Here is a 27,534-nt window from a genome sequence, read left to right as displayed (position 1 = left end):
CCCAGTATAGGTAGAGTTTCTGGTTTTCAGTTAAAACCTATTATAACCGATAAAAACATAGCCGAATATCTGTTTTTAAGTTAAAAAAAATGGAACTCCTTTTTAGGGAGCATGGCTCACAACACATGTGTTCAGCTCACTATTGACAGCATCTTGCTTCCTTGTGGCTAGCAAGTCTGCAGCTGAACTCTCTCTGCAGTGTCGCAGTCCAGGGCAACAATCACCTCTATGATTTCATCGTCCTTCCTTGAGAGTTGGACAAACTTTTGCTTTCTAAAAGCTCAGGTATCAGGACTATGGAAACAAAGATCACTGTGCATACAGATGCCTCCATGATCGGTGTCGTTCCATAAAAACACCACAGCCACCATTGATCTTATTTGGTTCACATCATGAGGGTCTAAAATGCACACATACAGGAGCTGCATTCTTCATGCATGCATTCCTTAGAAGCACTGCAAAAACACCATCCTGGGGATTATGTACTGAGCACAAACAAATACACACTGATAAAAACAGATTTTTATCATTTTGAAAAACAATGCAACACACTGAAAAAAGTCCAAATAGAATCTCAAAAGCCTAAGTATAGTGATTAAGTGTCAGTTTTACTTCGCATAAATTCACATTGGGAGTCATGACACTGCAGGTTTTACAATCAAAATGCGTTTACATCGGCAGTCTTAGCAGGTAAGTACTACTTTTAACCGCTTTTATTTAATTTATAAATAATATTGTATATATAACTTACCCCTAAACACAACCCATTACTGAGAAATAAAAAACCCTACTACCCCTACACACTACCAGTCCCTGGTACATATAAAAACCTTACTACCCCTATATATGACCCATCCTGGAGCTCACTAATAAGTTTGAAAGCGGTGAGTGCAAGCAGGAAGGCCTCTTTCCAAGATAAGAATTGAAGGCTACATGTGTGTAGGGGCTCAAAGAGAGGGCCCACAAGTCATGCGAGGACCAGGTTTAGGTACACTTGAAAGCACCCAAAGGAGTTGTGTGTTGAGCAAAGAGGCCACGTAAATTTTCAGGGCAGTATGGGATGTCATCAAGTTTAAATTGGGTGGATTTCCTTAAGTGCCCGGTTACAATTCTGGATATAAAACATGAAACTGCTTCTTTCAGGGCATTTTTTTCTGATTTCTTAGGCATTTCAGGATCAAAAGAGATTTGTTATTCATTTTGAACCATCTGCTGTGAATAGTTTTTGACTAAGATGGGTGAGTTTTTTCTTGGCCAAGGCTTCGGTAAGCAGCGCACCAAATATTAAGCGGGTGCATTCTTCAGAGAATTACCAGTTGAAAAATCTTTTCAGAGCCAAAGAGACTCTGTGGAGACTTTCCAAGATAAGGATCCACCACAAATATGAAACGTTGCTGGGCAGGGGTAGCTGGTAGAAAGCATCCTTCCAAGTTCGTTAGATATTGGCTTGCCTTCAGACATGAAAGTCTAAGGCGTTTCCCAGGAATTCTGGGGGCTACCAATGTAGGAAGAGTAATGAAGAAACTGCAGTGTGGAAAAATATTCACACATACAAACAACTTGCTTTCTACATAGCTCTTCATACAACAGGTTTTTGGCAATGTTCTAACTGCTATAAACTACGAGTGTTACAATGATCCAGATAAGAATTTCAATTTTTCAACCTCAAGACTAAGCAGCAAGCTTCTCAGCAGTAAAAATAATTAGGATTTCATTTGAGGCATAAGCTAGCCACACACACTTCAGGGTACACGGGTACAATTTCTCATTCAAGATGTCCGAGGTTTCCCCCTACAGCTAGTGCTGTATGGCATCAGCGCACGGATGGATATAGATAATGCCTATGGGTACCGCGTACCACAGCAATTCCATGCACTGGATATTTAAATGAAGGTATAGAATGAATCTTGTCTAGCTCTAAAAGCCATACTTTACTGAACAACTCCCATCAAGTTGGGTAGAAAACTCAAACACTCCCAGTGCTTTAGGGGAGGAGCCTTTTAGAAGGGAAGGCTTTGAAGAGAGTGAGGGCTTTGAGGACCCTCCAAACTGCACAGGCTTTCAGCATCCTTCTCAGTCTTGGAGGTTGATGGACCTATGCTCATTATTGAGATCCGTCCTAAAAAGAGGAGCAAACCATTTTCTCAATATCAAATGCCTTGATAAGCACTTTGTTGACCTACTCCCATTGCCTGTCCTGAAAGCAGACATTTGTCATATCACTGCGCTCTGTGCTCGTGGAGAGATCACAAAAATAATGTGTCAGGTGAATTCTTAGGGTAATGCGTAACCCCACATCGATGGTTGTAAAATCTTACATATCTATCTGGGCTATAGGATAGGTCAAATAGCAATGTCCCATACTGCATAGAATCCTAACACTCATCTAGCTTCAGGTACTGAATCTTAGAAAGTATCACACTTTGTCCTTCACACCAAACTACTAGAGATGCAAAGGGTCATTCCGAAGCTGCACAGCCAAAGGGTGAAGCAAGAGACACTGGGTGGAGAAGGCTCAGTCAATCTTCCTTTTCCTGATGACACAAAAGAAGTCCCCGGCCTGGTGACCTTATTCTGACCTTCAGAGGGCCAATAGAAGGAACGAGGCAAGCAAGAATTCCACAGAGTGACCGCAAAGAACTAAGATAAGAACATCCAAAATATCTCAGGGGGTTAAAGCTTGGAAAGAGAAGAATATCACTTAAGAAGCCTCACAGACAAAAAAGCCTCAGCTCACTTCTTTGGAAGTAAGCTGAGAACTCAGGGGGAGAGAGGGATTGGATGTTTTGAATGGGCTGGTCTCTTCTGAAAGGCGGTGCAGCAATGGCCGTGTATCCTAACACTTACAAGCAAATTATGGTTTGCTTTTCTCCAGTAAAAGAACAGGAATACTCAGAACGTAACCAGAAAACTCACTGGTGCTCAATTTCTAATTTAGGGGAAAAAACGGGGCATTGCACAGGCGGCAGCAGTCAAACCATTGTTATCCTTCTACAAATAGGATACATTATTACTGGAAATAATCATGCAATATATTTTTTACGAGGCAATATGATTGCTGCAAAGTCTTTTAAAAAGCAGAACGTGAAAACAGAAAAAGGGACTGCATGCGAGAACTTGGAACCGGATATCTAAAGAAGAAAATCTCTTCTGACCAAATTAATGAGGGTTCTAAGACTACACAGAAAAAGAAATGTCAAAAACAAAAGAAAAAAAACCTCTTAAAAACCTCATCAGGTCGTGAAGGCCAGGAGACTCTTCAGAGATTATCTAGTGGTGGCAGAAAAAGGAAACTCATATGGAAGTAGTTATGAGTGGGGGTCAATGTAAAAACATTGACAACTAAAAATATAGTTCTACAAAAAAAGAAAAAGGAACTTCTTGGACAGAAACCACGCATCAGATGAAAATACAAATATTCAATTCACCTCAAGACACATAAGTAAATGTAAATGTAAATGTGTTTCGATTTATATAGCGCAACACTTTAACCCAGGGGTCTCAAGGCGCTTGCTTAGGGAACCCGTCCTGGTATTCCCCTGTGAGATACCCCGGCCGGGTATCCACAAGGTGAAAGCCAGGCATCCCGCCGCGAAGGGCCGTTGTGGAGATTAAGCAAGCTATTGCCCAGAGTCGCAGAGTGTGACCCCGTGAGTCGAGTAGGCACCGGAGCCAGAATTGTCGACTCCGTGGAATTTTGAACCCGAGACCCACCGAGGCGGGGAATCGAACCCTGGTCCACGGCCGATCTCAGCTTCCGGGTCTGCCGCCTCTAACCACTGAGCCACGCTTCTCCATATACACATTTGATACATCGCTTCCATAGAAGAAAAAACCAGCAGCTGTTGTAATCTCACCCTCTACGTATACCACACAACCGCAGACACACCATTGAGATCAGAAAAGGAAAGGATCTATTGAGTATGAGCCTCTTATCCAGACTGGAATCAAAAAGCCCTCACCAAAGCATTAAAAAACGCCACTCTCCAGTCACCCAATTTGAATTGATCTTCCACCTTACCAGCAGCCGAGGAGTATATCAAACCAGGCCTACAGCTTATCAACACAATACTCTACAAGCCAACTCATAAAAGCACAAAGAACTAACACTTTCAATGTCTAGCAAGATACAGTGGAATGACTGAAAGGTAAGGTGCGCGCCCTGTAGGAACACAGACAAGGCGGCCCTCTCCAATGATATGGAAACAAGTGTTACGCAATCCGGCACTGGGCACCAGTAGGCATTCTGATGATGTGTGCCATGGTTAATGTGGGAACACAGAGTTCCCGCTCATCTTCTGTCGCTATCATTTCTAGCTCTGTATGATCTGAGGAGAGCTCACACTCATTCCCTATGTGGCTGGCCTGTATTACTGTAAGTTCAACAGGGACCAACCTACCTCTTGCCCTCAGTGTCTGTATGACGCGTTACTAAGCTCTCCCAGTCCTTAATTTATAAAAAAAAGAAATGCCAGGGCTCTTCTCAGCAGGTCACTGCAGCTTGCATCACCCACTGCTCCCATTCAGGCTGCCCATGACAGCACTATCACTACTAGCACTCTTACTCCCACTAGTATGACAAATCAGACTTTACATATACATTCAAATGACTAATACTGTCATAAAAGCTGCGTTGACAATAAAGTGCTCGTGCCGAGCACCGGAAACCACCAGTTCAAATTAAGCACAGAGCTCTCCACAACAGAAGTTCAACTAAAGCCCCCCCCCCCCCCCCCCTCCTGCGGTCTTGTGAACGTGGGTGCAGTATAGGTGTAGTCTATACTTACCAGGTAGACGTCACAGAGCTCGTACAGCCAGAAGTTGTAGATGGCAGTGGTGATCGTGGGGAAATCGTAGCTCTCGAAGCTGGCCTGGCACAACTCCACAGCATGGCATAAACGGCTCAACACCCATCGGTCTATCAGGCTCTCCTGCCCGCTGGGCTGCAATGGTGTAAAGAGACAGACGAGATGACGAAAAGAGCAAGAGAGGAGATGTTAAAACAGCCAACGACAGGAGCAGATTTACATTCTATACAAATCGGTTAACCACAACCAAACGCTCTTGTAACAATAGTTCTATTAGGGAAATGCAATCGATTCACAAACATCGGGCTCTGAAAGTAAATGTGGGAGTCCTCCAGCACGAAGCATTTGACATGTGATCTCAACATCCCAAGCAGTGAAATAACTTAGAGCTTCACATTCATCCCGAGTAACCTGAAATCTTCTCCCTGATATAGCTATATGTTCCATGAACAAGACATAATTTATATTTATATATGTACAATAACGCACATCCAATGCTGGATATATTCCAGATTTAAAAAACAGAAGGCAACTTGCAGCTTCCAAATTCAAAGAAAAACAAAAATAATAGATGTCCATTTTTTAAAACCTAAATAACTGAAAACCCTTTGAATAGAAGAAAAATAATTAACAGAAATACAGTTTGGTTGAAAATAATAGAACACAAATTGCAATAACAGATAAAACATTGTTTAAAAAAAGAAAAAGAACTGTGGGTCTCTACATGAATCTAAGTTAGGGAAGAAGCTTAATATCAAACCTGAAAAAATGAGGAAAAGGAGATAAAGATAGAGGGAGGAGTGGAATAGAAAGGGCTAAGAAAAGGAATGATACTAAGGAAGGGGTGCCCCACACGAAAAGTGGACAAAATGAGAAGCATGTGGCGGCGATAAAAAAAAATCATTTGAACAAGCATTGGCAAAAGCAGGACTACTGACTTGGGCAATGACCGACGCCCCTGCGATGTCTGGGGAGCGGGTCCAGATCCTCATGTTTGCGGACGACACCCTCATCATTTCCAAAACACCTAATGGGCTCCAGAATGCGCTGAAGCGTTTTGAAGATTTCTGCCTCGATAGGGGCCTAGAAATAAATACTGAAAAAACGAAATTTATGGTTCTTACTGCCCGCAAGATGCAGGGGTCTGCCAGACCATTCAGTCAGTCAGTCAGTCAAGAGATTTATATAGCGCGCTACATACCCATAGGGTCTCAAGGCGCTTGAGGAAGGGTGGGGAATTACTTGTCGAATATCCAAGTTTTAAGTTGCTTTCTGAATGCTAGGTGGTTCTGAGTAAGGCGAAGGTGGATGGGAAGAGAGTTCCAGGTTTTAGCTGCCAGGTAGGAGAAGGATCTGCCTCCCATGGTGGTTTTGTTGATGCGAGGTACAGTGGCAAGGGCTTGGTTGGAGGATCGTAGCTGGCGGGAGGGGGTGTAGAAGGACAGTCGTGTGTTGAGGCATTCGGGTCCAAGTTCGTAAAGTGCTTTGTGTGCGTGGGTTAGGAGGCGGAAAGTAATCCTCTTATTTACGGGGAGCCAGTGGAGGTTTTTCAGGTGACCAGAGATGTGTTCTTTACGCGGGATGTCTAGTATGAGCCTGGCTGAGGCGTTCTGGATGCGTTGGAGTTTTTTCTGGAGTTTTGCGGTGGTGCCGGCGTATAGGGTGTTTCCGTAGTCCAGGTGACTCGTGACTAGTAGGTGACCGTTTTTCTAGTTTCGGTGGGGATCCAGCGAAAAGTTTTTTTGAGCATGCGAAGAATGTTGAAGCAGGATGATGAAACGGCGTTGACTTGTCTGGTCATCGAGAGTGAGGAGTCCAGGATGACGCCCAGGTTCCGTGCGTGGTCCGTCGGGATGGGTGCTTTTCCAAGGGCCTCTGGACACCAAGAGTCATCCCAGGCGGAGGGGGAGGTGCCTAAGATGAGGACTTCTGTTTTGTCTGAGTTCAGTTTCAGACGGCTGTGCATCATCCACTCGGCTACTTCTTTCATTCCTTCGTGTAAGTTGGTTTTAGCGGTGTTAGGGTCTTTTGTGAGTGAGAGGATCAGTTGAGTGTCGTCAGCGTAGGAGATGATGTTGAGGTTGTGTTGGCGAGCGATGGCCGCGAGGGGGCTCATGTATACGTTGAAGAGGGTGGGGCTGAGTGACGATCCTTGTGGCACGCCGCAGATGACTTCCGAGGCTTCTGACTTGAATGGTGGGAGGCGGACTCTCTGGGTTCTTCCGGTGAGGAACGAGGTGATCCATTGCAGTGCTTTTCCTTGGATTCCGACGTTTCTGAGGCGCTGTAAAAGGGTGCTATGACAGACTATGTCGAAGGCAGCTGAGAGGTCGAGGAGGATGAGGGCGACTGTGTCTCCGTTGTCCAGTAGAGTTCGAATGTCGTCTGTTGCTGCGATAAGTGCGGTCTCAGTGCTGTGTTTGGCACGGAAGCCGGACTGTGAGGAGTCGAGGGATTTGTTGGTTTCGAGGAAGGTGGCGAGCTGGTTGTTGACAGCTTTCTCGATGACTTTGGCCGGGAATGGAACAAGCGAGATGGGGCGGTAGTTTTTGAGTTCGGTGGGGTCAGCTGTGGGTTTTTTCAGAAGGGCGCTGAGTTCTGCGTGTTTCCAGCTTTCCGGGAAGGTGGCGGAGTTGAGGGAGCAGTTGATGACATCTCGGAGGTGTGGTGCTATGATGGAGTCGGCTTTGTTGAAGATGTGGTGAGGGCATGGGTCAGTTGGGGATCCTGAGTGGATGGAGTTCATCAGGCGGATGGTATCCTCAGTGGAGATTGCATCCCAGTCGTTAAGGATGTTCAAGGGTGGTGAAGGTCCTGCAGAAGGTTGGGTTGGTTGGTGTCCGGGTTGGTTGTCGAAGCTGTTGTGGATGTCTGCGATTTTGTTGTGGAAGAAGGAAGCTAGGGAGTCGCAGAGGGCTTGAGAGGGGGTGATGTCGTTGGAGTTGGCTGATGGGTTGGTAAATTCTTTGACGATGTTGAATAATTCCTTGCTGTTGTGGGCGTTGTTGTCTAGTCGGTCTTTGAATGCGGCTTTTTTGGCAGACCGGATTAGTTGATGGTGTATGCGGGTGCGTTTTTGAAGGCAACCCTGGTGCTGGTGTTTGGGTCTTTTTTCCAGGCCTTCTCGAGGGAGCGACAGAGTTTCTTTGATTTCTTAAGATCATTGTTGAACCAGGAGGCGTTTTTGCTGCCTAGTTTGATATGGCGTTTTTTCAACGGTGCTAGGATGTCGGCGCTGTTGGATAGCCATTGGGTGAGGTTAATGGCTGCTTGGTCGGGGTTTGAGGAGTGTGCAGGGGGGTTTTGAAGAAGCGATGAGGAGATCTGGTCGATGGTGATTTTGTTCCAATTTCTTCGCAGGGTGGGTTGAGGATGGTTGTGGATTGTGGTCTTATTGTAGATAAAGTGAACGCAGCTGTGGTCCGTCCAATGAAGAGCTGTGGTGTGACAGAATGAGACATGTTTGCTGGAGGTGAAGATAGGGTCGAGTGTGTGACCTGCAATGTGGGTGGGGGTAGTGACAAGCTGTTTGAGTCCGAGGTTGGCGAGGTTGTCCAGAAGGGTGGTGGCGCTGCTGTCATTGCTATTTTCCAGGTGGAAATTGAGGTCTCCCAGAAGAATGTAGTCCTCGGAGGGGAGGGCGTGTGGGGTGATAAAGTCGATGATGTCGTCATTGAATTGTGCTCGGGGTCCTGGTGGCCTGTAGAGGAGGGTGCCTCTGAGTGTGGTCATGGGGTCAGTGTGGATCTGGAAGTGGAGGTGTTCGGCGCTGGCAAGGTTGACGTCTGAGCTGGTGGAGATGCGGATGGAGTTCTTATGGACGATAGCGATGCCTCCTCCTGTTTGCTTGATGCGGTCTTTACGGATGATCTTGTATCCTTCCGGGATGGCAGTGGTGATGTCTGGGGCTGAAGAGGCATTCATCCATGTTTCTGTTAGGAAGGCGACGTCCGGTGAGATGGTGTCTAGTAGATTCCAGAGGTCGATGGCGTGTCTGTGGATCGAGCGAGTGTTAAGCAGGATGCAATTTAGGTGGTTGGTGTTAGGTTTCTGTTTGGTGTTGGTGGATGAGGAGTTGGTTTTGGTGCCGTCGAACTTGCAGGAGTAGCAAGAGAAGGGTCCATGGGAGTGTCCAGGAGCGGCTTGGACGCAGTTGGGGGAACGGCAGGGATTAAGGGCTAGGAGGGTGGTGGCATTTTAAGTGATGCGAGTGGACTGGGCAATGCGTGGGCCAGGGGGTCTGGCGCTGGGCGCGGTCCAGGCGTGGACGGGCGTAGACGGGCTTACCTTTGGCGCACCTTCGGCGCGGCCGTAGCGCGTGGACGCTGCGCGTGGGACCATCTGACATTAATGGACAGTGGAGGGGGCGGAGCGTGGGAGGGTCAGCAGGGAGGCGGGATCGGAGAGGTGGGAAGATTTATATGAATGGGTCCCCGCTGGAGCGGGTGGATGCATTCACCTACCTGGGGGTTACCCTCCAGAGAGATCTGAGATGGTCAAGCCAACTGGACATCGCAGTGCTTAAACATCGTCAGCAGGCAGGCATTCTTCTGAAAAAATTCTCCTCATCACTAACAAAGCCCATTAGCCCCTTAATGGAAGTTTACGGGTTGAATGTGCTAAGTTCGGCCCGTTACGGAGCCGAACTTTAGGGTTTTGAGGACTTAAGAAAGTTGATGCTGGCAGAAAACGAATTTTTGCTCAAAGCAACCAGTGTTCCCATAAGTACCCCGCTAATTCCACTAATGTGGGATCTTGGAAAAAAGGCGGTGCAAGATCAAGCATTCTTAAGGCCATTATTGTATTGGTGCCGCCTGTGGACTACGGAAGAATTACAGCATTACGCTCTGGGTCTGAGGGAGATAATGGTTAAGGATTCTTGCCATAAAATTCATTGGCTGAGGGCCATCCAGTCTCTACTCCTTAAATTGGGTATGAGGGAGCTATGGGATGACCCGGAAAATGCCTTATTTCCCTCTAAAAAATTTTTTAAAGAAAAGTATTGGAAGATGGTGATTACAGACATGAGGGTAAAGGGATTCTCATCGCACTTAACAGAACGGTTCTTGGAAATTAAGGATCGACCAAAGCTGGAATGATACTGGGACATTATTGGGAAACAGTTGGACCGTAAGCTCTAATTTCAACTTAGAGTAGGTTCCCTCCCAGTAAAGTCTTTTACAGCTAAATGGGCAGGGGAAAACGGTAATGATAGATGCCCTAAGTGTGGGGAGGAGCAAGAGTCACTAAGCCATTTCCTATTCTTCTGTCCTTTGTATACCGCCCCCAGATCGTTGTGGATCAAGCCTGTATGCAAACTATTAGGTATACAAAGACACGGGGAGGCTTTAAGAATTTTATGTACAGACCCGACACCCCTAATTGCTCTGGCTGTGGCCAAATTTCTGAAATGGGCTTGGGTAATTCGCAGAAAACATATAGCGGTAGGTATGTGACTATTAAGCTGTCTATACCCATAAATATCAGGGGTTATTGATATGAGATTTTTGTTTAATACTCCTCTGGCCCAAATGTATTTTATCAGATTGTTTTTAGGATTTATGAATTAATGTAAAATGATATTCGGCATTAGTCTATTGTAGTTTAATATCTTTTTAATACTTATTGTACATGTTTTAATGGATTTTTTAATCAAAACTGTGATTTTCATGTACACTTTTATGACTTAAATCGTCGAATAAAATTTATAAATTGAAATTGACTTGGGCAATGCTATTTGCCAGTGTTCTGCAGTATCATGACTCATGATTAAGGATTTGGCAGCTGTTTAGTTTCTTTGTATGTAATAACCATTCTAAGTTGCAGTCTTGGACACTCAAATACTGACTGCAATCACAAAAATTAACGAAAGTGTGCTGAAGCATATATTTTTTTTTTCAAAAGAAAGGAGCGGCCCAGCAGTAAATTGCAGATCTGTCATGAACTCCGAAAACATGCAACAGGTAGGGTGGGGACATGGATTGCGTAGTAGTGAACACCGAAGAAGGGAGAGGGCGAGGGACAAAAAAGAAACTTAGGGGGGATGGCAGTGTTAAAAAAGAATCTGAAAAAGCTGGATGGGGAGTGGTGGGTGAGCAACAGACAAGCTGGGCTGGAGAACAATACTGAAAGTGAAGAGGGGCGGGAATTTGTGGTGAGTCAAGTCAAGTCAAGTCAAGAAATTTATATAGCGAGCTACATACCCATAGGGTCTCAAGGCGCTAGAGGGAGGGTGGGGAATTACTTGTCGAATATCCAAGTTTTAAGTTGCTTTCTGAATGCTAGGTGGTTCTGAGTAAGGCGAAGGATAGTGGGAAGTGAGTTCCAGGTTTTAGCTGCCAGGTAGGAGAAGGATCTACCTCCCATAGTGGTTTTGTTGATGCGAGGAACCGTGGCAAGCGCTTGGTTGGAGGATCGCAGTTGACGGGAGGGGGTGTAGAAGGACAATCGTGTGTTGAGGCATTCGGGCCCAAGATCGTAAAGTGCTTTGTGTGCGTGGGTTAGGAGGCGGAAAGTAATCCTCTTATTTACGGGGAGCCAGTGGAGGTTTTTCAGGTGATCAGAGATGTGTTCTTTACGCGGGATGTCTAGTATGAGCCTGGCTGAAGCGTTCTGGATGCGTTGGAGTTTATACTGGAGTTTTGCGGTGGTACCGGCGTAAAGTGTGTTTCCGTAGTCCAGGCGGCTCGTGACCAGTGCGTGGGTGACCGTTTTTCTAGTTTCGGTGGGGATCCAGCGAAATGTTTTTTTGAGCATGCGAAGAATGTTGAAGCAAGATGATGAAACGGCGTTGACTTGTCTGGTCATCGAGAGTGAGGAGTCCAGGATGACGCCCAGGTTCCGTGCGTGGTCCGTCGGGATGGGGGCTTTTCCAAGGGCATCTGGCCACCAAGAGTCATCCCAGGCGGAGGGGGAGGTGCCTAAGATGAGGACTTCTGTTTTGTCTGAGTTCAGTTTCAGACGGCTGTGCTTCATCTACTCGGCTACTTCTTTCATTCCTTCGTGTAAGTTGGTTTTGGCGGTGTTAGGGTCTTTGGTGAGTGATAGGATCAGTTGAGTATCATCCGCGTAGGAGATGATGTTGAGATTGGGTTGGCGAGCGATGGCCGCAAGGGGGCTCATGTATACATTGAAGAGGGTGGGGCTGAGTGACGATCCTTGTGGCACGCCGCAGATGACTTCAGAGGCCTTTGACTTGAATGGTGGGAGGCGGACATGACGGGGAGAGCAAGAAGACCCATGCACTCCCATAGAGTCCTGAATTAACATCAACAAATACATTTCTTGGTTGTACAAAGCAGGATTCAAGTCATCCAATCAAAAGGATGGTAAAAGAGCTATGCTCCACAGGAGGGACAAACATAAGAGGAGGAAGAAAAGCCAAGCAAGACACACCGACCTAGGGTAAAAAAGGGCTGAATCAAATACCACTGTAAGTTATGGTATTGCCCACAATAGATCTTACAACAGACGTTCAACAACCAAAATCTAAAAGCTCTCTGCAGGCAAGACGATACATAAGGGCACGGGTCTTCTCTCGCAAAAGACAGGGTGAGATACAAGAAAGTGGCGGGTGGGAGATACCCAACTTGGAACCGGGGGAGGGGGAAGCACTAAGAATATAAAAGGTGGGTTTAAAGGCTGGCATCTCCCTGGAATAGGAGTTCTAATGCAAAACAGAGAAACAGCACCTAGTTAAAAGAGATTAGAAAAGATCTAAGCAAATCTTGTAGAAAAAACAACAAGTAGGAACCATATTAAAGATTAATGTCATATACACTATTTAAAAAATAAAGTTTTTAGCAATATTGGGAAAAAGACTACCTATGAATTGGTTTCTACAAATCGTAGATATTATTCATCTTGAAATGTTCTATTAAGCAGTTTATAAATGGTTTCTCATACTTGATATTGAACGAATTCCTTTTTCCAGAAATCACATACAACCTAGATAACCATCTACCCTATCCTGTAGCTTCTGTCTCCTCAGACTATAAAGAAATTCGCCCTCAATCTCTATGGAAGACAGCTCATTCTGGAGAAGTTATTGTGGAAGAATTCATTCAATTGTTCATTTAGTGCCCCCCGGCTCTACAGGTACCTTAAAACAACGATGACTTAAAAGAAGGCGGCAGTGGAAATAGCAGTAGTTCAGACATGTAAGTGATGTTAGAGCACATCTGATATAGTATGTTTGCTCCTGCTCACCTGTGAGGTTCTCTCTGGCTGAAAGCCCTCACCAAGCCCTCTGATGGCAAATTTGGTGGCATTCCAGAGCTTGTTGCAGAAGTGGCGATATCCAAGGATACGGTTCACGTCCAAGTTGATGTCTCGTCCTATAAGGCAAACCAGTACGATCACAGTTTTAGTCTGAGACCGCATTCTATTGAAGAAGTCCACAAGACACAACCCTGCTGCCAGAGAACACAAGTGCATGATGGAGAGGTCTTGTACGCGCTTGCAGACGGAGCAATCAAACAAGCCATTTCTTTTTTTTAATTTAGAAGACGCTGTTACAGCTGTACTGAGCAAAGTGAGGCAGCTTCATTTAAAAGTAAAGGATTCTGCAGGGAAAAATAGTACCTGGCCCATCAATGTCTTAAAAGAAGAAAGGCGAGTACTGGGAAATAGTGTATTGTAAAAAAAAAAAAAAAATCTGGTACATGAAGCCTGAGAATCACCAGTGCAGTACTTAGAGCTCCGAAAAGCAGCACAGGAGGCATTCTTACCTTGACTGGTGTAGGCGCAGAGGGCAAATCGTAGGGCGTCTGTACCACACTCAGGGATGCCATTGGGGTAATCTGATTTCTAAGAGAATGGTGAGAGAGTGAAACAGCGGGTACACGTGGCCCCCTCAGCCCCCAGAAACACAGGTAATCCATATAATTGGTGCTCTCCTGCTGAACATTTCCATTCTACACCCTAGTATTCACAACCAGAGTCAACCCATCTGTATAGCCTATGCCCCCATCAAACCCTTGTAGTCCAGTTTAAATGAGCGTCCTTTCATTGCTTCCTTTTCCACTCCACTTTAAATGTATGCATCAGTTCTGCACACCCCACCTTCTAGACTGCATTTGACTTTTTTCCCGCATTTTGCCCCAGCTCGTTCTTCTGTGGTTCTCGTGCCTCCTTTTTCATTTTCTTTTCCAAATCCCAAACAAAACACCCTCGGGTTTTTGGAACAATATAATCTTTTTCTTTCATCAGATCACTTCTCTGCCAGATTTCTTCTTGGTTGCTGAAATGCATTTGTCTAAAACCCCTCTTTCACTTTAAGTCCCTCACTACCTGCAAGGATTCCTGCATATCTGTGCCCCTTCCTGTCTCCCCCAGTAATGTATTCTCCTGAGAGGGAGGAGGACAACTGATGAAGGCAAAGTCATTTGAGTCGAATGTACTCAGCTTAGCAGACGTGCTCACGTACCTGACCATCCTTTGCACGCTCCATCTCCGCAGGATCCAGGTTGCTCTCCACAAGCTGTGCGTGTAGACCCTGCAAAACGGAGTAAAAAGACTGACATCAGGCGACCACCATCGCTGAGCACCAGCCTCAAAAGAACACACTGGAGAGCGTGCTTACATGACCTTCACTTCACACAACTCTCCACTGACCTTCACACTTGGTCATTCATGCCAAGAAGCCCTCCACTGACCTACACACACACTTTCAGCCCAGGAAACCGTCCATTCAACTTCACAGTTGCCCATTTATCTAAGTACACTCTCCACTGGAATTCACACTTGGCCATTCCTCCTAAGCAGCACTTCACTGACTGACTGTCTCTCTTCTCAGTGCAATCAGATCACACTACACTCCTTATTACGAGGAATCCTCTTCTGCATCATTTACAGCTTCAACTGCACATTTCCACTCTCTAAAGAAAAAAAAGCTAAAGTAGCCTGACGTGGTCAAGGGTTTAAGGTGATGTTTGTAGCCAGGAACTGATTGCACTTTTGTGATGTTGGGCACACCACATCCCCTCCTTATCGCATTTAAGACTTTACTTCAGAAGAGACTTTAGTTATTCATTCTTTCCTCTGTGCCACACATGCCACTGGGCTTAGGGTACAGATGCCCAACTTCAGATGAATTAAACTTTCTTCCACTGAACTTTTCTCCTGATATCCCTCCAAGTGGCATTCCTTTTCGGCACAAACTACTTGCATATAGACCAATACAGCCCTCTTAACCAGGAGCACAGCAGATTCCGCACCTCAAGAGTGATTCCGCTGATCACATCCAATGGGTCGATGACGTTGCCCAGAGATTTGCTCATCTTACGACCATGGGCATCACGCACCACAGCATGCAAATACACCTGGAAAGGAGAAGTGGACAAAAAAACTAGATGACTGCACATTAGAATTGGGCCTCAGAGGCATGCAAGAGTGGCACCACACACACACACACACAATAAACCAACCCATTCCTACTCCATAGGACAAAATAGGTCTTGAGTTCCCCAGTTCTGTGTACCACCACTCCGGAGTTGCCAGTGGTACTCAATGAAAATGGGACTAATCTAATTTTTATTATGTAATGAAGTAAATGTGGCCACACTTAGAACTTATCCAGCTTCCTATGACACAGAACAATAGCTATACCGGGGCAAGAGATTGCCCTCAGTGTGGCCTCTTATGACCAGGAAAAGTATTCAGTCTGCTCAAACCCATCCATGCTGGTGTGCTGCATAGACACCGGTCTCAGTAGACTTACCGTATTTTAGGCATCTCAGAGCTGTACAGCAGTGGCGTAAGGCAAAATGATGGCACACCTCTGCAGAATGTGATGAGGCCCCACAGCCCACCATATCTCACATATATACATTGGCCTAATGGCTGAATTGGGTTCCTCGAAGGTTTGGGGCCCCTCAAAGGTTTGGAGGGGCTCTTGGTGCCACAGGGGTTGCAGGGACCTACTTTAATCCCCTGCTGTACAGGCCAAAATAGAACCCAAGGCTATGCTGGTTCAAGACAGTTTTTCAGCGTTTTTAGATAGTCTCGCTCTGACCTAAAACTTGAGAATCACAGTTCTACCTATCGATCATGTCTACAGCCTCTCGTCATCACCTGACTCTACAGTGGTGTGCACAACTTCTTTAAACAAAAGTTGAATCCCTGACAGGCTGAAAGGCGTAGCTTATATCAAAGTCTTGGGGCATTTGGCCCAAATCGGATTTAGCAGTCACACTGAGCATGTGCCTAAAACCTTATGGGGAAATCAACCCTAGCAAACTGCACTTTAAACTTAGATTTGATTCAGCACAAGATACAGGGGAGCAGATTCTCAGGTTGTGTACTGTTTCTAGGCAATGCGCTCTCCAATAACACAAAGCACATCATGCAGGGGATTGAGCAGGCAATCTGTCTTCTCTGTGTGAGGAGAGCTGTCTTCGCGCTGCCTTTAGGTGATGTCTTTCTTCAGGTATCGCTCTTGTCAAGGCACAGGCTACCTTGCTGAAATCAGAATGGTTCAGGCCAAGTGAGAAACAGAAGATCCTCCTTCCTCCAGGATGTGGATTCAAGTCCGACAATTAACTTGGATAATTGAGCGGGAAAATCAGAAAAGCAGTAAAAAGAGCGACATGCAAGAAAATGAGAGTCTGCAGCACCGATAACACTAAACCACCCTTGACCATGCTTGCAGGTTAGGACGCACCCCACACCGCACAGCTCCGCCTGTGTGTTCCCACCTTTGAGCCAGCTGCTGCCGCCTCGTGAGTTCGCCGCTCCCCCTCCCCCCCCCCCCCTCCACTGGTAAATCTGTACTGTGCCATTTTGTTCCTGTTCTATTGCTTACTCTAAAACTGTACTGTGCCACTTTTATTTTTTCACTGTCACCGGTTCTGTCGCCCTGAATTGTTGTATAGCGCCCCTGCCCCGCCCCCTTTTGCCTTCCGTCTCTCTCCGTCCTGTCCATTGTCGCCACTGCCTCCCTGCGGCCCCGCCCCCCGCTCTACCATTCGCCGCCCCGCTCCCACCTCCCAGCTGCTCCTCCCTCCCACATCCCCGAAGGCGCACCTAAGACAAGCGCAGTGACTGCGCGCCGCTGGCGCACCAAAGGCGCGCCTAAGGCAAGCCCGTCTGCACCCGTCCGCGCCTGGACTGCGCCCAGCGGCAGAACCCCTGGACTCCAAAGACACCAGTCTACACTATGACGCCAGCACCCTCCACGCACTCAACCCCAGGCGAGATCACACATGCTACTGGGCAACCCCGAAGCGCACCTAACGGCCCTTCACCTGCCGGAACTGCAGCTTCACCAGTATCCCACCCGCGAAACCACGAACCCAACCACCTGAGGTGCATCCTCCTCAATACCTGCTCCGCCCGCAAACACGCCGTCGAAATCCTGGACCTCCTCGACTCAACCGCCCCCAGACGCCGCCTTCCTGACGGAGACCTGGCTGACCCCCGCCTCAGCACCGGACATCGCCATAGCCATCCCAGAAGGATACAAGATCGCCCGCAGAGACCGCACCAACGTAACAGGAGGAATTGCCATTGTCCACAAGAACACCCTCAGCTTCTCGACCAGCACCGACAACCCCCTCAGCACCGCCGAACACCTGCACTTCCAGATCCATACCGATCCCAACACCACCCTCAGAGGAACCCTCATTTTCAGACCCCCTGGACCCAGACCACAGTTCAGCGACTCAATCACCGACCTCATCAGCATCCACACCCTCGCCTCCATGGACTACATCAACCTCGGGGACCTGAACTTCCACCTCAAGAACAACGACGACGTAAACTCGACCACCCTGATCGACAACCTCGGACAGCTTGTGACAACACCCACCTACGCTGCCGGTCACACGCTAGACCCCATTTTCTCCACAAGCCCCCACGTCTCCTTCAACCACACCACCGAACCCCACTGGACCGACTACCACTGCGTCCACTTCACCTTTAGGAAGCCCACCGCACATCACCGCACCCAACAGATGCCCCGTCGCTGCTGGGGAAAAGTCACCGAAGAGCAGCTAGCCACCACCCTCGCCCAGAGCCCGCCAGCCGACCCCGACACTGCCGCCCTCAACCTCCGCCAGTAGATCAACCACTGCGCCAACACCCTCGCCCTGCTCAAGACACCCTCCAACAGCCTTACCAGCAAGAAAGCCACCTGGTTCACTGAAGACCTCCAGGCCTCCAAGCGTAACTGCCGGAAACTGGAGAAGAACTGGCTCTGCGAATGATCAGCAGACAACTACACGGCCCTCAAGAACGCCACCCGCAGACACCATCAACTCATCAGAACCGCATTCAAGGACCGCCTGGATAACAACGCACACAACAGCAAAGAGCTCTTCAACTTAGTGAAGGAACCCTCCAAACCCAGCTCCAACACCAGCGGCATCCCCCCTTCGCAGGACCTGTGCGACTCACTGGCCACCTACTTCCACGGCAAGATCGTAGACATCCACGACAGCTTCAACGCCACGACCGCCCCACCAACCACCGAGACCCCCACCGCTGCAACCACCTGCTACCTGATCGCATGGTCCAACGTCAACAACGACGACACCATCAAAACCATGAACTCCGTCCACTCTGGATCCCCGTCTGACCCATCCCCACACCACGTCTTCAACAAAGCCAGCACAATCAATCATCACACCCCATCTCTGGAAAATCATCAACACCTCCTTCGAGACAGCAACCTTCCCAGAGAGCTGGAAGCATGCCGAGATCAACGCCTTACTCAAGAAACCCAAGGCGGACCCCAAGAACTTCTGTCCCATCTCCCTGCTCCCGTTCCCGGCGAAGGTCACAGAGAAAATCTCGAACAAGCAACTGAACCGCTACCTCGATATCAACATCCTGGACCCATCCCAATCTGGTTTCCGCAGCAACCACACCACCGAAACCTCCCTCATCGCCGCCACCAATGACATCAGGACCCTGCTCGACAACGGAGAAACAGCAGCCCTCATACTCCTGGACCGGTCAGCCGCCTTCAACGCGGTCTGCCACCACACACTACTAACACGCCTACACGAAGCCGGGATCCAAGAGAAGGCCCTGGACTGGACCACATCCTTCCTCTTCGGCAGAACACAGAGCGTCCGCCTCCCCCCCTTCAGCTCCACCGCCACCGAGATCATCTGCGGCGTACCCCAGGGCTCCTCCCTCAGCCCAACGCTGTTCAACATATACATAGCACCCCTCGCCTTCGTCGCCCGTCAGCACGACCTCAACATCATCTCCTACGCCGACGACACCAAGCTGATCATTTCCCTCACCAAAGTCCCTCACACCGCCAAAACCAACCCGACAAAGGAATGAAGGCTGTCGCCGAATGGATGAGGAAAAGCCGATTGAAGCTGAACTCTGACAAGACGGAGATCCTCGTCCTCGGCTCCAACCCCTCAGCATGGGATGACTCTTGGTGGCAGACATCACTGGGAACAGCCCCGACACCCACTGACCCCGCACGCAACCTGGGGGTCATCCTGGACTCCACCCTCTCCATGACTAAACAGGTCAACGCCGTCTCCTCATCCTGCTTCAACACCCTACGAAGGCTCCGCAGGATCTTCAAGTGGATCCCCACTGAACCAGGAAGAACAGTAACCCAGGCCCTTGTCTCCAGCAGACTGGACTACGGAAATGCCCTCTACGCAGGAACATAAAACAAGCTCCTGAGACGGCTGCAACACATCCAGAACGCTTTGGCACGACTGATCCTCGACATCCCCCGCCGCAGCCACATCACACTCTACCTTAGAGACCTACACTGGCTCCCCATCAACAAGAGGATAACCTTCAAACTCCTCATCCACGCACACAAGGCCCTCCATAAAGCCGACTCAGCTTCTACGTCCCTACCCGCAAGCTCCGCTCTGCCCGCCTCGCCACAGTGTCGCGCATCCGAAAAACAACTGCCGGCGGCAGATCCTTCTTCCACCTCGCCGCCAAGACCTACAACACCCTCCCCACCAACTTACGGCAGACTCAGGATCTCCTGGCCTTCAGACGCCTTCTCAAGACCTGGCTCTTCGATCAGTAGCAGGACCCTCCCCCCCAGCGCCTTGAGACCCTCACGGGTATGTAGCGCGCTTAACAAATGTCCTGATTGATTGAACTAAATGGAACACACTTCAAACTCATGGGGGGGTGGTAGGAGGGATGAGGTAGGTGGGTATCTTTCTATTCATTTACCAAAGCATGTTCACTGGCACTCCACATATAATCAAGCAGGAATGAGGGAGCCCAGTCATGGATTTATCAAAGAAGAGTGTGTAGGCAGTCTAACCCACTGTAGTTAATGTAAATAGGCTGATAAACGACTACAATTATAAGTTGCGACCTACCGTTAGGAGTGTGATAACCTGGCCATAGGGGCAATAGTTACTCATTAAAAGAGGGAACACTTTCAACATATCAGCTAACACAACATGTAGACCACTTGGCGGGTGAATTAGGTCAAAATATACAGGGCTACCACAATGATAAAACGAAGAGAAGTCGTTACATGGACATAGTGTCAAGGACTTTCAGCCTAGGTCTCAGGTTTCTGATTTATTCCCCGTTTTCTCAATTTTCCTCTCCAAGATTTAGCCACTTAGTGCAGAATAAATATGACTTTGCTTTAACAAAATTTGCTTAAACTTAAAAATAATTGCCATTCTTTTAAAACAAGTTTGAACTGCCCACTGTATAGAATACCATGAAATTGTTAGCACTAGCGCACTGGTGACCAAGGTCAAACTGAAGACCTGTGGCTGTGAACCAAGGACTAACGGAATTTTATTTAGGTAGATACCAGCAGAAATTGAGGTTTGCCCGATCAAACGAAATTGAGAAGACAAAAGGAAATGTGCAATTGCCACGTCTTTCTCCAGTTTGCATCTGAAAACATTCCTAACTCTATCCCTGGCGATTCTACATTGGTCATAGCGAGCCTGTGCAAGAACCCTCCCAAAGCCATATCAATGAAAATGTGTTTTAAAATGGACAGTCCCAGGACTTTCACCAGTTATTGAACTCAGCAAGACCCCCTTACCTCTTTGAAGGGCAGTTTTCCCGTCAGGGTCAAACCCATCATCACCATTCTGGCCACCCAGAAGAAGAGAATGTCATGGCCTGTCTCCAGCAGCGTCCCTGGGTAGAAAACCTTCAGATCCTCAGTCTGCAATCAGAAAGAACAGGAGCTGAGAGGGGGCAACACTGCCACAAGTCAATCATTCTGCAAACAGGTAACGAAAGTGAAGTGGGTGACTTTGCATTAGGAGCGGCAGTAATGGGCATGGGAGAATGGCTCTCTTTCACCTGCAAGTATCGTGAATATGAAACATCAGACTCTGACTGGATGGGTCAAACCGGGAAAGATTGTTCTAAAAGAGCTCAGAAGATGGAGGACATTGTAAGTCATGCCCTCCTTGGAAAGATGAGGCTTTACTGTAGAGGTATTGGCTGAGCGTGGAATGGGGATTGTTTCTGGAAGAAGTTCTAACTGCTGATGGTGTGTGCAGAGAATGAGGAACGTCTGTGCTTTGAAAGAACTAAGGAGCTCTTCTGGGATAAGAGAATGCAGTGCTGCTCTGAAATGCTGTGCCACTTCAGTCTACGCTCCCACAGGACGCCCACTGGGTAGTAGTATCAACAAAGGGTGCTTACAACAAAGCATGTGAGCGCTTCAAAGAAAATTCTACAGTGAAAGACAGATGTGGGAAGAGTAACACGAGAAACGATCTGTCGCTCCATTCATTTTTGGAAGACTGTAGGATGGGAAAAATAGATGTTGGCTGGATGTGAGGATCTTTACTGTTGGAGGTTTGAGGATGAGAAGAAGTGACCCTTTCACCTATCAGTCTGGGATCTGATGTAGTCACATTCCTTTGTGGTCCTCAGCTGTCAGGGAGCGCTTCTTAAATCACTAATGTTTACCAGGAGAATTCGATATCAGTTTGCAAGGCCTGATCATTAGACCACTGTGATGCTAAAGGACTGGTCACCTCACCCATCAGCATTTTAGGTTCGCACTGACGCACGAACATAGGAGAAATAAAACTATGCTTCAAAGGACAGGGCTTGAGGGCTGCATGTTATCTCCTGGCATACCCCCACACAGCACAAAGGTTCTTTCTAGTGGATTCTCTGCCCTTTCACAATCAGACCAGCTCTACTGGAGAGATGAGCTTAAATTATTTCTTGCATCGTCTGTGCGGTGCTCTTAGTTTGCATGCCATCTTTATTTCCCTAGTCGAAGAAGAAAGAGCAGCATCATTTCTCGTAGAGGTGGACGAGTCCACTTCCTGTGGCCAGGGAGTATTGAATATAGATTGAGTTAGCAACAGTGTCTGCCTATTGTCTTCATTACTTGACCTCTCAATAGTGCCTCTATATTCTGAGCTCCCACAGTACCTTTGAGCTGTAATGAGGGATCACCTCAAGGAGAGTGTACTGAATCGCACATGCCTATCTCGAAGAGACTTGGACCACCCTGCCCCTGGATGGGAAGCATGTTTACAATGGGAGTCGGTAGGCTCGAGACAACTGGCTGCAGGAAGCTATTATTGGTTGAAGCAGTGACTGATCAAGGAATGTCCTGTGGGCTGATCAAGTTGTTCAGGGGTTCACTACTCCTAAGCATGGCTGTCGAGCTGCAGCCAATGTCAAACAGGATCTCCTGAAACACAGGTTTCAGGTTGCTCTGTAAACTGGTGCAATCACTCTCTTCCTTGTGCCAAATCAAAACTGTATTGAATTGCTGGATCAACATGTCACACCTCTACAAGATTGGCCATTCTTGCGTATATGTATGTGGTATGTGTATAGCACACATACCTAGGCAGGTTCTGTTGCTCACCGAGTACTACCTACCCACTGATCTCTATTTTGTATGGATCACACAATACACAACTAAAGTTTCATCTTTTGACCAACCGTTCCAGCCTCCATTAATGTAGGCTGCTTGGGTATGAGTCTATCAGATATAGAGTACTGAGCTCGTGAACATTTCTTCAGGGGGGAAGGGGGGGGGGGGGGGGGGGGGGCAGCGATTGTTCGAGAACCAGGTTTAAAGAGGACAACAGAGAGTCACACCCACCAGCCCACATAGGTTCTGCTCACAAAAATTCTGCGAATAGAACAGTGGTGCAGAGGCATGTGGGAGAATCGGCTATATTAAAGGAAGCGGGATGGCTCAGAGTGTCTGAGAGGAAGACCAATAATATAGGAATTCCTTCAATTGAGTTAAAAGCTGGATACTTTATTTCTTCCAGTTGTTGGTGAAGGCCCCAAAGGATCTCTTGGCAGGCACTGTATCTAAAGCCAGGAAGAGAAAGTCTTCAACTCAATAAAGTATAAAGGAGCTGTGAAAACCAGCTCTCAAAAGATACGAAGGATTTCGAGGAGGGTCTATTCTGTTAGGAAGAAGGGTATTATACAGACACATAGAGTGTCATTCTGAGAACTGCAGATAAAAACGTACACTACAGAATTAATTGGGGTAGGGCACAAAAGTAACTTACGCTTGTGAGTAATTTCCATGTGTATGGTTACACTTCTGAGTAACTTTACTACTCTGGCTATTCGCAAAATCAGAGTGTAAAGTTACTCAAACATTTGCGCGTCTCCACACCCTGAAACAGGGGTAAAGCCAAATTTAAGAGTTAACATTACTACTCCAAATAGAAATAGTACTATGTCCATCACCACACATGGCGAACCACTAATATTGCAACACCCTCCCACAGAAAATAATGGAGGCAGGAAATTAAATAAATCCCAATAGAAAATAATGTTGAAGTAAATTATTTGAAATCTAAACACAAATAATTAATGGTAAACATTTACAAATAAACAATGTTTGATATTTAATTATAAAATATTTTAACAACATTTTTGTATTTGGAAATTAGTGTAACATTGCATTTAAACAAAATATAATGAAATTACTTTTCCTTAATACTATACATCACTTTAATAACTATGAACGCATAATAATTTTTTTTTAACTTTAGGTAGAAATGTATTTAATTTAAATTTCAGAAAAATAATTTCAATTTAACACATTTAAAGATTTTATTCAAAATTAGGTTACTAGTGCCGTAGCATTTTTCGTTTGTTCTGCATATAAAATAAAAATATACAAAAAATTTCCACTAAAATTCAGCATAAAAATATTTTAAGTAGTTTTTTTCCAAGTTTCGCAAAGTGTTTTACTGTCTCCAAAAAGGACTGCAGAAGCCAAACATCTGCATGTAAGATTGTACTAGAACTTTGCAGTACGTTTGCAGTACTACTCTAGTACGACAAAATACTGTATATGAATAGGCTACAATGTGTCATAGAACAGACCTGTTTGGTAAAGCTATGCAGTCCCAGTGGCAGGCCTCCCAAACAGACATGTGTCTAAGCTCTTAGGCTTTCTTTCATGGGATGGCAATTCCAGACAGAGGAAGAAAATCAAGAGTGATTTCTAGTTAGAACATGGGCCATTGGTTTGTGAATTTTAAAAGGATAGAGAACAAGACAATTCTTAATTTCAAATGGGACATCAACAGAAATTACAATGAGACTTTATGGGACCTACAGAAGCTTCCATCCTTGCTTCTTCCGTGGAAGGAATGAATGCACAGATGGTGAAGGACACTGAGAAGCAAGCAATATCAACATGGCTAGATGGGACAGGGCTTCAAAAAGGCAAAAACTGATGAACATGCAATACCAGCTTACCTCGTTCGGCCAGCCGAAGATTGAGAATGGGAAGATACCAGAGGAGAACCAGGTGTCCAGGACGTCCTCATCTGGAAGGAGGAAGACCAGAAGCCTTAGGGATACTAATACAGATCTAACATGCGGGGAAATCGCAGAACACATCAAATGCGCCTTTAGAAGGGACAGCCCCTTAAACCCATTAACCTACAATCATAGCACACGCTCCTAAAATGGAAGACAGAAGTGACCTACATCAAATATATATATTTTTTTATTGCAAATATATGTATTGACTTTTAAACATATAATCAAACAACTACACCCAAAACAAAACAGTGCGACGCCCACCCCCACCCCTACACCTAATATTTGAACAGCCCTCAGTGTCATCTTCTAAGATATAAGAGACAGGCCCTCTGTACCAGTGTGCCCTTTAGTTGTTGTAAGATGACTTATGTGGTCTACAAAACTCAACTGGTAAAGAAAAACTTCAAAACATCACTTATACCATAAGAGATGGGTTAATCTGCACCTGGAGATGTCGCTGCAAGATTTGCGTTCTGGGTTTGAAAAAAAAGTTCGGCTTTCTACAGCATTGTTTGTGATCGGAGTATTGTTTCTTACCTTGCCTCAGAGAGATCTTTTCTGCTGCTACATTAAATATTTTGGCAGCCTTTTGTCGGGCTTCCTCTTCAGTGCGGCCGCTCACCCAGTACTTGCCGTCCATGTCCTACCGATAGCAATGGAGTCAGGATAGTTTTAATGGCCCTACAATGCCCCGCAAACTCATACACAGCAACGCTATTCCACAAACAGTCGGACAGCCTGTCCATGCACTTTCAGAATGGACATCTTCTCTACAAGTAGATACTAGCACCCAGTGACCCGCTAACCTTACTACTCAGGTGCTACCTAAACGGTATTATTAGACTGTGGCAGGAGAATGATCTTCTTCGCTCCTCTGACCAAATCATCCTCCCTCAACCTATCCCAGGGAAGGTTATAGCCAAGTCCTTTAGGCTGGACAAATGTTTATGGGACTCATGTTGCTAAGGATTTTTAAAACCATAGGACCTAACTCCAACAGTCATGGATTCCTCACTTCAAACCAGGTATGCAGATATCCTCTGCTTCCAGTGATGATGCTACAGAGGTGCTGCTTTCTTACCTCACCAGGAGGAACGGATGGGTCTTCAACAGTGACAAAATAGGCCGGGATGCGGTGGCCCCACCAGAGCTGCCGGGAAATACACCAATCCCTGGGGCAAAAAAGTGACAGGAAGAAGAGCTTAAAAAAAATGAAAAAATCAGCAATAGTTCCAAAAATTAATTACTGTGGAGGTGCTTGTGTACCTAGTGCAGAGAAATCCTTGTGGGGAATAACACAGGGGTAAAAGGGGTGGTTCAGTTGGACACTTTTATATGCAGACTATGCATTTAGGTAAGAATGATTATTTTTTTTAAAACCAATAAAAGCTACTTGATGTGTGAAAAAAGAAGGCATTCATTTTCTTGTTTGTGAAATTTACTATGTTCATGTATCATTCCTGAGAGTAACTTTAACGCTATGTCTACTGGCCGTAGCGGTTTCCTCAGGCTTCCTCATTCATAGACTCGACAGGGTAGGAAAAAAAGGAGGCGGTATCACCATAATATATCGCCAGTCCTTCAGAGGCTCCTTTATGGAACCTACTAGCCCGACAGATTTTGGGGCGCTGGCTTTCAAATTGCAACTCACTAAGCACTATTCCTTCAATGGTATACTTTTCTATTATCCCCCAGTTTTTAGATTTAAAAATGGATTCCCCGACTTCACTATTTTATGTGATTTTAATGTGATTTTAATGTGCACTTAGAAAACCCTGGGAACATGGACGCGGTATGTCTCACAGATATGTTGCTTAGCCTAGTACTAGAGCAGTGGGTCAAAGAACCATCGCATCAAGTAGGTCACCGACTTGATGGCATTTTCTCTGACTGCACGTACCGGTCATTTATTTTTTATTTATTTATAAAGTTTTATATAGCGCGAACTTGATCCCAAAGGATATCAGCGCGCTTTACAATTTGAGGCAAAGGTAACAAATCAGAACATTAGTCTAACATAGGGAATCTAATGGGCATTGAATCAACTAGTACAAACATAACAACTCAATATAACCTTAGTGCACGAGTCATTTGTTTTTCTTGCAAATAAAAATAAAACTGCTGGTCACGAATCCCATGGTTTCAGGGCAGCAAAAGAGGGGAAGAGGAGTTGCCCTAACGGTTAGGGCGGCTGCCGCAGCTGTCCGGTCCACCCAATAAGTGTCTCCCACAGCTGCAGAGTCCACCTAGTAAGTGTCACCCACAGTTGCAGAGTCCACCTAGTAAGTGTCTCCCAGAGTTGCAGAGTCCAACCAAATCAATTTCAGATTGCCCGACTTACTTACTCCTCTAACCAACTTTTAGAGCTCCACAGCCGTCAGCACGATGACTGCGTGCAAGTGCATTTTGATACTGCTGAGTATTTGCTGAATATTTGCGATAAGTGTAGCTTGAGACTGGATTTTCAGCCCCAAAAAGTTCAAAAAATCCTCAGTGACCCTCCGCACCATACTAAAATTCGGGACTCTAGTCGTCCTAATTCTATTAGCCCTGTTTTTAGGTTTTTTAATATGAATTGTCGTTCGCTTCCAAATCACAGAGCAGACATATTTGATATTTTGACTAGTACACGACCGGATGCTATTTTCTTAAACGAAACCTGGATTCATGGGAGTTCTGGTCCTGATGTAGCGGCTGCGCTACCAGTTGATTATTTCATTCTAAGATGTGATCGCGAAGACAGAATGGGTGGTGGGCTTGCTATTATTTTTAATAACCGGTATACATGTAAATCTGTTAAATTAACCCTTAAGGGATGTGAGGCTATGTCTTTCCAACTAGCCTTGACCCCCCCATTTCACCCTCTCAGGAGTGTTAATTTACCATCCACCTGGGCCAGCTGCCCATTGGGCCGCTTCCCTGCCAGACCTAATCGCCCCTCATTTGTTAAGAGCAGCTACTTTTA

The 27,534-nt window shown here is 46.4% G+C and overlaps 1 protein-coding gene across 5 annotated transcripts in view; it reads right to left on the bottom strand.

Moving 5' to 3' along the window:
* The window catches only part of VARS1 (valyl-tRNA synthetase 1), a 210,202-nt gene that overhangs the window by 17,367 nt on the left and 165,301 nt on the right, over positions 1 to 27,534 (bottom strand). For all 5 annotated transcript variants that reach the window (XM_086924647.1, XM_086924645.1, XM_086924644.1 and 2 more), the window contains exons 18-26: positions 25,651 to 25,741; positions 25,107 to 25,212; positions 24,501 to 24,571; positions 20,824 to 20,949; positions 15,026 to 15,130; positions 14,236 to 14,304; positions 13,538 to 13,616; positions 13,017 to 13,144; positions 4,788 to 4,943 (exon numbers count right to left, since the gene is read on the bottom strand). In XM_086924647.1, coding sequence (XP_086780773.1) covers positions 4,788 to 4,943; positions 13,017 to 13,144; positions 13,538 to 13,616; positions 14,236 to 14,304; positions 15,026 to 15,130; positions 20,824 to 20,949; positions 24,501 to 24,571; positions 25,107 to 25,212; positions 25,651 to 25,741 — 931 coding nt within the window. The remainder of the gene's footprint in view (positions 1 to 4,787; positions 4,944 to 13,016; positions 13,145 to 13,537; positions 13,617 to 14,235; positions 14,305 to 15,025; positions 15,131 to 20,823; positions 20,950 to 24,500; positions 24,572 to 25,106; positions 25,213 to 25,650; positions 25,742 to 27,534) is intronic.

This window comes from Lissotriton vulgaris, chromosome 5 (genome assembly GCF_964263255.1).
Source record: "Lissotriton vulgaris chromosome 5, aLisVul1.2, whole genome shotgun sequence".
NCBI classification, from domain to species: domain Eukaryota; kingdom Metazoa; phylum Chordata; class Amphibia; order Caudata; family Salamandridae; genus Lissotriton; species Lissotriton vulgaris.
The sequence above is the reverse complement of the archived record's forward strand: the minus strand, read 5'-3'. Positions and strand labels throughout refer to the sequence as shown.